This window comes from Chrysemys picta, chromosome 3 (assembly GCF_011386835.1).
Source record: "Chrysemys picta bellii isolate R12L10 chromosome 3, ASM1138683v2, whole genome shotgun sequence".
Lineage (NCBI taxonomy): Eukaryota > Metazoa > Chordata > Testudines > Emydidae > Chrysemys > Chrysemys picta.
Genome location: NC_088793.1, coordinates 1,357,222 through 1,371,067, shown reverse-complemented (window position 1 = coordinate 1,371,067; position 13,846 = coordinate 1,357,222). Strand labels below are relative to the sequence as shown.

The window sequence follows — 13,846 nt, the reverse complement described above, 5'->3', positions numbered from 1 at the left end:
ATTCTAACTCTCATCTCTATCTTTTTCCTTTTATGAATAAACCTTTAGATTTTAGATTCTAAAGGATTGGCAACAGCGTGATTTGTGGGTAAGATCAGATTTGTATATTGACCTGGGTCTGGGGCTTGGTCCTTTGGGATCAGGAGAACCTTTTTTCTTTTACTGGGGTCTTGGTTTTCATAACCATTCGTCCCCATAACAAGTGGCACTGGTGGGAATACTGGGAAACTTGAGTGTCTAAGGGAATTGTTTGTGTGACTTGCGGTTAGCCAGTGGGGTGAGACAGAAGTCCTCTTTGTCTGGCTGGTTTGGTTTGCCTTGGAGGTGGAAAAACCCCAGCCTAGGGCTGTAACTGCCCTGTTTTAAGCAATTTGTCCTGAATCGGCACTCTCAGTTGGGTCCTGCCAGAACCAGCATTGTTACAGCATGAGCTGTGGTTGCACCTCATGGCTCCTCCGGGGTCGGGCCCACGGGGTCACTGAGCTCCACGCTGCCCAGCTGGACTCCCGGACCTGCCCCAAGGGGCCCAGAGACAGGACTTACCTGTGCCTGAAACAGTCACCTCTCCCTAATCCCCTCCTGCCTGCCACTGCCCCCTCCAGGGCAACCCCCCATGGGACCCCCTGCCAGCGCCTCCCTGGGGCAACCCCCCTACAGGACCTCCCCGCCAGTGCCCCCCCGGGGCAACCCCCCTCCATGGGGGGTTGTTTTAAACCTGTTGCCTGTTAATTTCGTTTGGGGCCCCTAGTTCTCGGGTGATGGGAAGGAGTAATTCTTTACTTTCCCCATGCCAGGCATGATTTTACAGGCCTCTATCATAAACTTGGGGAAAACATGTTGGCTGCTGGATCGAGCATCCGCTCCTGGCTGCCAGCCCCAGCTCCTGGGCCCTGCTGGGCCCTACACCAGAGAGCGGTCCCACTGCCATTGCCACCTCCCCTGGCGCCAGCAGCACAGCCCCTGGGCCTGGAGGCCTCATCTCCTGCCCCGTCCCCGTGTGTCCTGTCCTGCCCCACCTGTCCTCTCTCTGGCCCAGCTCTGGCTTTTCCTCCCAGCTACTGAGCCCGTGGCCAGCAGGAGGCAGGTTGAGGTGGGGCCTTGGCCAGCCCGGCGCTGGGCGAGTTAGCGGCTCTCGGCCGGGCTTGGGTTTGTCCTGCAGCGAGGATGCCAGGCGAGTCCCCCAGACGCCGCGTTCCCCCGGAGCTGGGCTGTGCTCGGCCCCCGGGCAGCTTTGGCTTGTGTGTGCGAGGAGAGGGGGCCGGGCTGTAACCCCAGCCCCAGCCCAGCTCCTGCCCAGCTCGGCTGCCGCCTTCTCTGTGCCCCAGAGCGGGCGTGAGCGGCTCCCAGACCGTCGTGGGCCTTGTACAGCTGCTCCCAGCCCAGGGCAAGGCCGGGGGCACTGAAAGCCTCACTTCAGACAGTGCAGAGCCTCGCGCTGGGTCCCACCGGCTCTTCGTTAATCAGAGGTCGTTACGGGCGGGCCCATGGACGCCTCTGTAGCTCTGGGCCTTGTTCCCCCCAGGTCAGGGCTGGCCAGGGGCTGGGTCACGTTAACACGTCTGTTCTCTTTATTCCACCTCAATTAATGCAACAGCCCCCCTCCTCACAGCACATCCCCTGGGGCCCCTGCCAGCACCCCCTCCTCACAGCACATCCCCTGGGGCCCCTGCCAGCACCCCCTCCTCACAGGACATCCCCTGGGGCCCCTGCCAGCACCCCCTCCTCACAGCACATCCCCTGGGGCCCCTGCCAGCACCCCCTCCTCACAGGACATCCCCTAGGGCTCCCAGGACCCCCTCCTCACAGGACATCCTCTAGGCCCCTCTGCCAGCACCCCGTCCTCACAGGACATCCCCTGGGGCCCCCCTGTCATCACCCCAGAAGGCCTTACCCCCGCAGGGACGCGCACCAGCAGGAGTGCAGGGTTGCCCGCAGAGGACGCTTGCCCTGGCTTTGCCCGGACAGGCCTGTGCAGACCTGGGCGCGAAGCGCTGGGAGCTGCCCCCGGTCCCAGCCCAGCTCTAGGAGCCCCAGGAAACGCCCGGCTGCAGGGCAGACGCCTTCGATCCAGTGCCCCCTCTGCCCCCCTGGCCCCTGTCACTGCCATTGTCAGCAGCTTTTCCATCCCCCAACTCTGCCCCCTCAGGGCCCTGCTCACAGCCCCAGCTGGTCTCTCCCCAGCCGCAGCCACGGGTCCAGGACGTTGCCCCCCGCAGCCACCCTCTTGTGCCCTAGATTCCTTTGTTGGTGCCCAGTGGTCCCCTCCTCCGGCTGCTCCCTCCTCCTCCTCCTAGACCTCCGGCCGCCCTGGACCACACGGAGCTCTGGGGTGCTTGGCTCCATCACGGCCTCACCCCCCTTGGCCACCCAGCTCCGCCGGCAGCCCCAGGCTCCATCTGCCTCAAGGCCTGGGGGCTCCAGACCCCTCCCCTGGGTCTGTGCTGGGGTGGGGGTCGCCAGTCTCATGCTCCCAGGGTCGGTTTTCCCCGGCTCTGTGCTGGGGGGGAGCGACTCAAGCAGAATGGGGGGAGCCAGGCCCCACAGGAGGAGCGAACCCCACGCTGAGGTCCGGGGAGCACCGGAGGCAAGGAAGGGACACGGCGGGGAGTCCCTGGGGGGAGGACATTGCACCTTGAGGTGGGTCCTGTCTCGTGTGCAGGGAGCTGTGACTGCTCGTCGCCCGGCAGGGGGGGGTCAGTGGCAAACAGACGTGGCTGCGGGTGACCCTGGAGCGCCTCACTGCCCTTCAATCAGCAGCACGGCCCAGAGCTGAGCTCCAGGCAGGCACTGAGAGGGGCTGGGCCGGGCTGCGCAGCGTGGGAGCTGGAGGCCAGGGCGGGGCATGGCGTCCTAGGCTCCCACATAACCCTGAGCCCAGGCCCAGGATCCCATCACTGAGGGTCAAAGGACGAGGCGCCGACCCGCAGCTCCCATGCAGCAGGGCACTGGCACGGGGCCTGCTTCTCCCCGGCACGCCCAGGCACAGGCAGGGAGCGTGGCACTGGGCGGTGCCCCTGCCCTGGGGAGAGCCAAACTCCCCAGCCCTGCCCAGGCCCTGGGAGAACTGGAGGGAGGCTCCGGCCAGGACCGCGCGTTCTCCTCCTATGCAAAGTGCCAAGGAGGGGGTGGCTGGGGAGCGTGGGATGCTCGCCCGGATACTGCTCCGAGCAGGAGCGAGCCGCGGCATCTCTCCTTACACGTCCCAGGAGGCAGATAAGGAGCGAGCACGGCAGGGTACTCCCAGCAGCTCCCAGCAGGCAGGACACCCGGCACACAGCACCTCCCGCCTTGGCCAGCGCAGCCGCCCAGCCCTGCCGATGGGAGCAGACTGCCCCGGCTGGCCCGGGGACTAGCAGCACCGCTGCGCTGGGCATGGCCGAGAGCACCTTTACAGGGGCGGACGGGAAGCAATTGGCCGGCCAGGGGCTGGAGACGGGCACCCCCAGGCCAGCCTCTGCCCCGGCTGGCGGGAAGATGAGAGGCAGCCCAAGCACACTCAGGCTCCCGCCGGGCTGGAGGAGAGCAAGCCAGCGAGAGGCGGGCAACAGGCAGGGAGCCAGCAACGCGCCCAGCCTATGCCACAGCGTGACGGGGACCCTCCCAGCTGCAGGCAGGGTAAGGACCAGGGGGAGCGTGCAAGCGGGGAGAAGCACCCAGCATGCCCGGCAGGGGGCGCTGTGGGGAGCGGGGCAGGACTGAGGGTTGTGGGGGGACTCCTGGCTCCTGCAGCCCCAGCCCCTCCCGGCAGGGGGAGCTGTGGGGAGCGGGGCAGGACTGCGAGTTGTGGGGGGACTCCTGGCTCCTCTCACCAGCAGCAGCGGGGGGGGGGAAACGGGGTCATTATAGGTTTTGACTTTCTAAAAGCCTGGGGCACGGCCCCTGCTGATGGAAGGCAGCCGGCCTGGCTGGGCAAAGGGCAGGAACCCGAGCGCAGGGAGGACCCATTCCCGGCGGGATGGGGGGCTCTGTGTACCGGCTGGGGCCGTTAATGAAGATGTTAACGACCTGGCGGGGGGGAACTGGGCGGAGAGGGGGGCAGTGTTTGCAGGTCACACAATCACAGACTGGAGTAGCCTGGGGCTGCCAGGGCGGTGGGACTGGACACTGACAAGCAGAGCACAGATGTGCCCACGTTGCACCCCTGGCTGGGCACCACACGGGCACCAGTCGCTGGGTCAGGGCACGCTGCGGCGCGACCAGTCAGCCCGGCTGCACAGTGGGGAGTGGACCAGGCTGGGAACTGGTCTGAGAACCGAGGGGCGCCTCGCTGGGGCACGGTGCCAGGGCTGGGCACTCACTTCACTGGAGCAAGCAGGCGTCTCTGGGCCCTGGGAGTGACCGCGGGTATCGGGCAGGGTCTCCGGCCCTGGGAGTGACTGTGGGGTGTCAGGAGGGGTCTCAAGGCCCAATGGCCCCATGAGGGATCGTTGGGTGTCGGGCAGGGTCTCTGGGCCTCAGGAGGAACCATGGGGCATTGGGAGGCGTCTCCAGGCCCTGGTAGTGACTGTGGGGTGTTGGGAGGCGTCTCCAGGCCCCAGTAGTGACTGTGGGGTGTTGGGAGGCGTCTCCAGGCCCCGGTAGTGACTGTGGGGTATCAGGCAGGGTCTCTGCACCGCAGGAGGGACCATGGGGCGTTGGGAGGCGTCTCCAGGCCCTGGTAGTGACTGTGGGGTGTTGGGAGGCGTCACCAGGCCCCGGTAGTGACTGTGGGGTGTTGGGAGGCGTCTCCAGGCCCCGGTAGTGACTGTGGGGTGTCAGGCAGGGTCTCTGCGCCGCAGGAGGGACCATGGGATGTTGGGAGGCGTCTCCAGGCCCCGGTAGTGACTGTGGGATGTCAGGCAGGGTCTCTGCACTGCAGGAGGGACCATGGGGTGTTGGGAGGGGTCTCCAGGCCCCAGGAGTGACTGTGGGGTCTCCAGACCCCAGGAGGGATGGTGGGGTGTCTAGAGGGGTCTCCGGGCCCCAGGAGGGACGATTGGGCATCCAGAGGGGTCTCCAGGCTCTCTGGGCAGACGTGGAGGTCCCCGCACTCCTTGGCCTGGGGACTGGCCAGGCCACAGCGGGGCTGTTTCGGCCGCGTCCGGGCTCAGCGCTGTCTCTCTCCCCAGGGCCACGCCAGCCGTGCTCTGCCCAGAGGGAGCGCGGGGAAGCTGTGCCCCGAGAACGCAGCCCGGGAGCGCAGCCGCGTGCGGACCCTGCGCCAGGCCTTCCTGGCGCTCCAGGCAGCGCTGCCCTCGGTGCCGCCGGACACCAAGCTCTCCAAGCTGGACGTGCTCGTCCTGGCCACCAGCTACATCGCCCACCTGACCCACACCTTGCACCAGGGCCAGCCGCTCCCCGAGGCAGCCCCACTGGCGAGGGCACCCAACTTCCTGCACCCCATGAAGGTAACAGGCCGGGCTCCCCAGCATGCACTGGGCTGCCCAGGGTCCCTGGCTCGCGCCAGCCATGCATGCTGTGCCCCTTGGCAGGGCAGTGGGCCCAGGGCACCGCCTCGGTTCGAGTGGTACCGTGAGGCCGAGGGGGGCAGGCAGCTCCGGCTCTGCTCACGGCAGGTCTATCCCATCCCCCAGGCCCCGCGGGGACGTCCCCCGCCCAGAGATGCACTGGGGAGCTGCAGAGGCAGTGGGGTATTTGGGGCTGCAGGGGTGGTGGGAGCTGGTCTGAGGGAAGTGACCAGTGGGGGGTGGGATCTGGGCCAGGGCCTGTGAGGCACTTGGGGGGCACAAATTACCCCCCCGGGTCTGCAGAGCCAGGAGGCCCCAGGGTGCCCCATGGATTTGGCCAGGAGTAGCTGCCCTCCCCCACCCCTGCTTGTCTGTCTGTCTCTCCTGGGGCCTCCAGGCAGCCGGGGTCCCTGGCTCTGCCTCCAGCCGGGCGCATGGCCCCAATGCTGAGCCCTCCCTCCCCCCGTGTCTTGCAGAAATGGCCCATGCGGTCCCATCTCTACGCTGGAGCCTGGAGCGCGGATGTTGCTGACGTGCCTGCAGCTGCCCCCGCAGCCCCCAGCAGCAGGATGAGGAGGGGCAGCGAGGGGGGCAGCCCGGGGGCCGGCGGGGCAGCCCTGTGACACCTCCCAGCCTGCAGCCCCGTGCTCCGGCTCCCTGCATGGACCCGAGCCCTGGACTGGCCCAGCCGGCTGCCTGCGCCCCATGGGACTCCGGCGCTCTGCAGGGCTGGCCCGGACTCGCCGCGTCTCTGATCTCCCAGACCCCTGGCACCAGCAGCCATGTGCACCGGGCCTGGCTGCCCCGGCTGGCACCGCCTCCTCCCACTGGCTCCAGCTCTCCGAGGGGTCTCTGCTGTCCCCGTGACAGCCCTGCCAGTGCCGTGCCGCAGCGCCCCATTGCCCGGCCCGGCCCGCAAGGGACTGATCCCCTCCCTGCAGGGAGAAGCCAGGCTGAGAGGAAGAGGAGGGAAGAGATGGGGGAGGAGGAAGAAGTGCGGCTGCAGGGCAGCCAGAGAGCAGGTGGAAGCCACATCACAGCGTCCCCTGCCCAGCCCTTGCCGTGGTCCCTGACCCCACGTTGTTTGACGGGCAGCACAGTCCGGTCCTGGGCATCAGAACTCCTGGGTTCTGTTCTCGCTGACGCACTCGGTAGCCTTGGCCAGATCGCCAGAGCGTACAGAGATGGGATCCGAGCTGGGATCCACCTCGCCCGCAGTCCCGGCTCTCGTGGTGGCCCGTGCCAGGTGCTCCGGGGGGGGAGGGGGGGGTCATAGAATCATAGAATCTCAGGGCTGGAAGGGACCTCAGGAGGTATCTAGTCCAACCCCCTGCTCAAAGCAGGACCAATTCCCAACTAAATCATCCCAGCCAGGGCTTTGTCAAGCTGGGCCTTAAAAACCTCCAAGGAAGGAGACTCCACCACCTCCCTAGGGAACCCATTCCAGTGCTTCACCACCCTCCTAGTGAAATAGTTTTTCCTGATATCCAACCTGGACCTCCCCCACTGCAACTTGAGACCATTGATCCTTGTTCTGTCATCTGCCACCACTGAGAACAGCCGAGCTCCATCCTCTTTGGAACCCCCCTTCAGGTAGTTGAAGGCTGCTATCAAATCCCCCCTCATTCTTCTCTTCTGGAGACTAAACAATCCCAGTTCCCTCAGCCTCTCCTCATAAGTCATGTGCTCCAGCCCCCTAATCATTTTTGTTGCCCTCCGCTGGACTCTTTCCAATTTTTCCACATCCTTCTTGTAGTGTGGGGCCCAAAACTGGACACAGTATTCCAGATGAGGCCTCACCAATGTCGAATAAAGGGGAACGATCACGTCCCTCGATCCGCTGGCAATGCCCCTACTTATACAGCCCAAAATGCCGTTAGCCTTCTTGGCAACAAGGGCACACTGTTAACTCATATCCAGCTTCTCGTCCACTGTGACCCCTAGGGTTTATTTTCCATGATAAAGGCCAGTTCCTGTTTCATGGGAGGCCAGCGGCCAGGTGCTGCCTTGGCCCGTGTGGCCTCACAGCAGGCCCTGGCCCAGGACTCGCTCTGCAGCATGGAGGCCCTTGCAGGCGCTTGGACGCCCTGCAGCTCCTGGCCTGGCTTTGCTCACTCTCGGGCCCGCGGTTCAGGATGTGCCGAGGACGTCCCCCGGCCGCAGCCACTTCCGTGCATCTTTCAGCTGCCTTTTCTCGCAGCCCTGCTCTTCTCCTGGGCGACTGGCTGTGGAGTTGGGAGTGCCAGCGCCGAAAGCAGGAACTGCTCGCGGGAAAACCCACCATGCACAGCACGGCCTGACCAAGAGCTGCCCGGGCAGGACTCCGGCGTGCCACCCGGGCTCAGGGGCCACAGCCTGCGTGGGAACAGGCACAAGGCACTGCCTGGGGCACCCCGGCCTTGCAGCACCTCCAGATCCAGATTTTACCCGGAATCCCTTGGAAACGGTTCCCAAAGGGGCTGTAGTGGGCATCAGCTGGAACCACTGGGTGAGATCGGCTTGGGGAGGGGCAGAGCCCCAGGTGTGTGCCAAGCATGTTATCAAATGTGACTGTGTTGGGGGTGTCCCTACATCTCTGGCTCCCCTTGCTGGGGCCACTACCCCGCAGTGGAGCCCCGTGAGCCCAGCAATTCTCCGGCCAGCGGAGTACACGGGGATGTCCCAGCACTTGGGAGAATCGGCTCTTAACAGCGAGCAGGTTTCACCCGTCACCATAGTGCAGCACCAAGAGTGACTGGAGAGTCCTGTGAGCCGCTCTTTGAACTTGCCAGCTATTGCCTCAACAAATTCCTGTGGCAGCGAGTTCCACAGGCTAATTATGCAGCATGTAACCAATCTTTCCTTGTATCAGCTCTGAATTTCCCCCTTTGAACGTCCTTGACGGTCCCTTAGGCTTGGCCTGTGGGGCTGGGAGAGCAGAATCTGCCTTCTCTGAGCATCCTGGTTTTAGAGCTTTGTAGCACATCCCTTCTCTGTCCCCCTGGAAGGCAACAAGCCCAGTTGTCTGTCTGTGCACAGCAGAGGTTTTCCAGCCCGTGTTGCCCTCTGCTGACCCTCCCACTCTGCACTCTCCTTGGCAGGGGAGGGCCCCGCACTGCACACAGTGTGTCTGGATTATTCACCACCTCCTTTCTTGTGCGACCCAACGCTGGGCTTTGTGCCCCGGGCGCTCCCTGCCCCCATGGGGGGCTGGGACAATGCACAGCTGGGAGGTGCCTGGTGCCGCGGGTGGGAGGCTCTGGAGGGGCTGCCGGTGCAGTGAGAGGAACCAGTGACCCAGCTCCATGGGAAAGAGGCCAGGGCCAAGGCTAGGGCTGTAAATCTGTCCGGTACCTGGACAGCGTCCCGCTCACTAACGAGGCCGCCTTCTCCTCCGCTCAGCCGCTCTGCCAGAGGAGGGGGGGTCCGTCCCCGCACAGCTGGGGCCTGGCGAGTGCTCCCCCCCTTCAGCCCGCCCTGCGTGCCCCCGGCTCTCAGCAAGGAGCTACAGCGCCCCTGGGAGGAGGGCTGCGGGGCCCCTCACTGGGGCTGGCTGGATGCAGCTGCCCTGGGCAGCTGGTCTCCCCGTCCCTGGGCTGGGCCAGGGGCCTGGATGAATGGATGGACAGATAGACAGGGCCAAGGGGCCGTGCCACTGCACCGTGTGACCCTGCAGAGCAGATGGGGAGGGACCTGAGTGCTGCAGGGTGTTGGGGGGGGGGGCGGGGGTTGGCGCTTCAGCCTCTGGCAGCTGGAGCCCGCCTAGGGGCCAGGACAAATCACCCCCCATTCATGTCTGGAGAGGGGTTGCCCTCGGCCGCAGGGTCAGTTCTGCCCTTGCTCCCCTGCAGAGACCCCCCCCCCGCCCCTCGCATGGCCCTGCCCCTCCGCCACGGCGCTGCCCTGTGCATGCAGCGACCCACCCCCCCGCATGGCCCTCCCCCACGGCCCTGCCCTGTGCATGCAGTGACCCACCCCGCCGCATGGCCCTCCCCCACGGCCCTGCCCTGTGCATGCAGCGACCCACCCCCCTTGGCCCTGCCCCTCCCCCACGGCCCTGCCCTGTGCATGCAGCGACCCACCCCCCGCATGGCCCTCCCCCATGGCCCTGCCCTGTGCATGCAGCGACCCACCCCCCGCATGGCCCTCCCCTATGGCCCTGCCCTGTGCATGCAGCAACCCACCCCCCGCATGGCCCTCCCCCACGGCGCTGCCCTGTGCATGCAGCAACCCACCCCCCTTGGCCCTGCCCCATGGCCCTGCCCTGTGCATGCAGCAACCCACCCCCCTTGGCCCTGCCCCTTGGCCCTGCCCTGTGCATGCAGCGACCCACCTCCCCGCATGGCCCTGCCCTGGGGTTACCGCATGGCCGGGATTTGACCAGCCTGGCCCCAGTTTTTAGGGATTTGCAGTTGCCAGAAAAAGACCGGCCTGTGCCAGGCAGTTTGACATGGGGCCGAAGCAGGGTTCTCAACGGGGGTCGTGAGCTAGGAGCACCCCCCGGCCAGGCGCGGGACAGCGAGGTTTGGGTATTTGGTGTCTGGGGGGGTTGGGCGCAGTCAGAGGCTTCCTGTGTCAATACAGAACATTTGAGAAGCGCCGGGCTGCAGCGCTGTGTCTCCCCGTGTGCCGGGCTGCAGCGTTGTGTCTCCCCGTGTGCCGGGCTGCAGCGTTGTGTCTCCCCGTGCGCCGGGCTGCAGCGCTGTGTCTCCCCGTGCGCCGGGCTGCAGCTTTGTGTCTCCCCGTGCGCCGGGCTGCAGCTTTGTGTCTCCCCGTGCGCCGGGCTGCAGCGCTGTGTCTCCCCGGGCGCCGGGCTGCAGCTTTGTGTCTCCCCGGGCGCCGGGCTGCAGCGCTGTGTCTCCCCGTGCGCCGGGCTGCAGCGCTGTGTCTCCCCGTGCGCCGGGCTGCAGCGCTGTGTCTCCCCGTGCGCCGGGCTGCAGCGCTGTGTCTCCCCGTGTGCCGGGCTGCAGCGCTGTGTCTCCCCGTGTGCCAGGCTGGCCAACGTGCATCGTCTGGGTCCGCAGGGCCGGTGATGCCAGCGCAGAGTGTGGGACAGACAGCGGCCGTGTGGGGTCGAGTCACGCGTAGGGTGACCAGATGTCCCGATTTTATAGGGACAGTCCCGATTTTGGGGTCTTTTTCTTATATAGGCTCCTATTACCCCCCATCCCCTGTCCTGATTTTTCACACATGCTGTCTGGTCACCCTAGTCGCGCGTGAGGTGCCGTGCGACGTGCTCTCAGTCGTGTCGAGCTGAGTTACCTCACTAGGTGCTAGGCGTGGCTGCTGGGGGAGGGGCGGGGTTCCCTGCTGGGGCTGTTTTTTTTTGCAGCTCAAAGGTGTTAACCCTACCTGCCCCACCCCTCCCCCACAGCCGTGCCCCTGTGCTGCCCCAGGGCGGGGGGGGGGGTGTCCCTGGCTGATCCCGAGGGCCCGGCCCCCCCGGCTCCAGCCCAGCAAGGGCTCTGCTCCCCACTGCACACGGGAGCCCCTGACTTGGGCCAGGGCTGTGCTAGGAACCACAGCAAGGGCCATGCGGGGTGGGGGGGGGGGTGGGGGAGAACAGCTGGAGGTGGGGGGAGGGGGCCTCTTCCTGCCCAACAGATAAGAGCCCCCAGTGTATTTGCAGCCTGGCTGTTCCAGGGCAGCGAGGGGGGGTGGGGGGGCTGGGAGCACAGCTGGGGGGGACAGAACAGCTCCAAGGCAAGGCAGAGAGAAAGGCTGGGTCCGGGGTGGGGGGCCGGGGGGAACGCCCAGCTGCCCCTCAGAGGGGGCCTGGCCCCAGCTGACAGCACAGGGTGTGGCTGGACACGGGCCACGGGGGCAGCTGCAGGACTGAGGGGAGCCCCCGCCCCACAGGGAGAGTCTTAGGAGTGCTCAGCATGGGCCGGCTAGAAGGGGGGGGTCTTGCAGGCCGGGGGGGCTGGATTGGCTTGGCCCTGTTGTGCTGGTTCTGCATGCACTGGGTGGGGGGGCGCTCAGGCTCACAGAGACGCTGAAAGGGGAGGGGGCTGACACCGACCCACAGGAATGTGCCATGCACAGCAGGCGGGACAGGGCAGAGCCTGGCACTCGCTCACCCCCACCCCGGGGCAGCTCAGTGAGACTGGCAGAAGCAGGCGCGGCCCTTCCACGTCACAGAATCACCGGCCTGGAGGGCCCTCGAGAGTCCCCGAGTCCCTGCACTCAGGGCTGGACTCAGGACTAGCTCAGGGGTTCTCACAACACGTTTTGGTGGCCTCAGAGTGCGGCCACCAACGCTTGCTGCCGCCGCCTGACAATTGTTCCTGAAAGAATTCACGTGAGGAGAAACAAGCAAATATGCAGAGAGATGTGTCCAAATCTCAGTCATGTATTTAGAGGGGGCTTTTTTTGCTGACTCAGTAAGAAAAATAACGTACGTGTCTCTGTTCTTGACCGGCTCTGAACAGAATCGACAGGGATAAGGTGCTTTGCACACGCTTGTCTTTTTTGTTGTTCTTTCTTTTGCTTTGTTGTTGGTTTAGATTTGCCGGCTAGTAACCCTGCTGCTGGGAAAAGTGATATGAACAGAGAAATATCCCTTTTCCCAGCAGATGTACTCAGCCCCAGGAAGGGGGGACAAATTAAGCCCGGGATGGGGGGGCAGGTAGGGAGGCCGATGGGGAGGTAGTGAGCCGGGGGGGGGGGATGGAGCACAATGCCCTGCGCCTGGGGGCGGAAGTCTGACTCCAACGCCTCTGGGAAGGTGGGGAACTCAGTGGCTGCCTGCTCCTCCAGTTTCAGAGTAGCAGCCGTGTTAGTCTGTATCCGCAAAAAGAACAGGAGTACTTGGGGCACCTTAGAGACTAACAAATTTATTAGAGCATAAGCTTTCGTGGAAGAAGTGGGCTGTAGTCCACGAAAGCTTATGCTCTAATAAATTTGTTAGTCTCTAAGGTGCCACGAGTACTCCTGTTCTTTTTGCTCCTCCGGTGTTTGTCACGGTCCAACCCCTGCTGCGGGCTCTTGGGGAGAGGCCACTGCTTGCCCCCCCCTCCCCCCCCCCCAACCACCACCCAGGAGGCTGTGGCCACAAGAAAAGCCCCTGGTGGCCTTATGCAGCCACGTTGGCCGCATTTGAGAAACTAGACCATCCCTGACAGGTGTTTCTCCAACTTGTTCTTAAAAATCTCCAACGACGGAGATTTCACAACCTCCCGAGGCAATTTATTCCAGTGCTTAACCACCCTGACAGTTAGGAAGTTTTTCCTAATGTCCAACCTGAACCGCCCTGACAACAATTTAAGCCCATTGCTTCTTGTCCTATCCTCAGAGGTTAAGAACAATTTTTCTTCCTCCTCCTTCTAACAACCTTTTACGTACTTGAAAACTGTTATCCTGTCCCTCTCAGGCTTCTCTTCTCCAGACTAAACAAACCCAATTTTTTCAATCTTCCCTCATAGGTCATGTTTTCTAGACCTCTAATCATTTTCGTTGCTCTTCTCTGGACTTTCTGCAATTTGTCCACATCCTTTCTGAAATGTGGCGCCCAGAACTGGACACAATACTCCAGTTGAGGCCTAATCAGTACAGAGTAGAGCGGAAGAATTAATTATTGTGTCTTGCTTACAACACTCCTGTTAATACATCCCAGAATTATTTTCACTTTTTTTGCAACAGCGTCACACTGTTGACTCATAGCTTGTGGTCCACTATAACCCCTAGATCCCTTTCCGCAGGACTCCTTCCTAGACAGTCTCTTCCCATTCTGTATGTGTGGAACTGATTGTTCCTTCCTAAGTGGAGCACTTTGCATTTGTCCTTATTCAATTTCATCCTAGTTACCTCAGACCATTTCTCCAGTTTGTTCAAATTTGCCCTTTTCCAGTCTTCTGGAATTTCTCCTATCTTCCAGGACTTCTCAAAGATAATCGCTAATGGCTCAGATATCTCCTCAGTCAGCTCCTTGAGTATTCTAGGATGCATTTCATCAGGCCCTGGTGACTTGAAAGCATCGAAGGGCACTAGCAGTGATAAGTGTGTGGTCACGGCAGAGCGGAGGGAGAGCGCTCTCCCAGCGCTGTAAAAAACCTAGCTCCACGAGCGGCGCGGCTCCCAGCACTGGGGCACTGGCTACACTGGCGCTGAAACTTGCCGTGGTCAGGGGGGTGTTTTTTCACACCCCTGAGCGAGGAACTTGCAGCGCTGTAAAGTGCCAGTGTAGACAAGGCCTAACTTGTCTAAGTAATTTTTGATTTGTTCTTTCCCTGTTAGCCTCTGACCCTACCTCATTTTCACAGGCATTCGCTACGTTAGACGTCCAATCGCCACCAACCTTCTGGGTGAAAACCGAACCAAAGACGTCATTAACACCGCTGCCATTTCCCCACTGTCTGTAATTGCTTCCCCCCTCGTTGAGTAACGGGCCTGCCCCGCCGTCCTTGAGCTTCCTCTCGCTT

General features: G+C 63.3%; 1 protein-coding gene across 1 annotated transcript; it reads left to right on the top strand.

Annotated features, from left to right (window-relative positions):
* The first annotated feature begins 3,243 nt into the window (after positions 1 to 3,243).
* On the top strand, positions 3,244 to 6,215 carry TCF23 (transcription factor 23). Its single transcript, XM_024112994.3, has 3 exons — positions 3,244 to 3,615; positions 5,109 to 5,387; positions 5,924 to 6,215. Exons 1-3 carry the CDS (start codon positions 3,373 to 3,375, stop codon positions 6,068 to 6,070), a joined length of 669 nt encoding a protein of 222 aa, XP_023968762.2. The 5' UTR covers positions 3,244 to 3,372; the 3' UTR covers positions 6,071 to 6,215.
* Positions 6,216 to 13,846: the final 7,631 nt, after the last annotated feature.

Excerpts from the sequence above, each read along its gene's own strand:
- TCF23 (XM_024112994.3), top strand. The coding sequence starts at position 3,373 with ATGGCCGAGAGCACCTTTACAGGGGCGGACGGGAAGCAATTGGCCGGC. Across the intron at positions 3,616-5,108 it reads CCCTCCCAGCTGCAGGCAGG|GGCCACGCCAGCCGTGCTCT; the intron begins GTAAGGACCAGG and ends CTCTCTCCCCAG. Across the intron at positions 5,388-5,923 it reads ACTTCCTGCACCCCATGAAG|AAATGGCCCATGCGGTCCCA; the intron begins GTAACAGGCCGG and ends CGTGTCTTGCAG.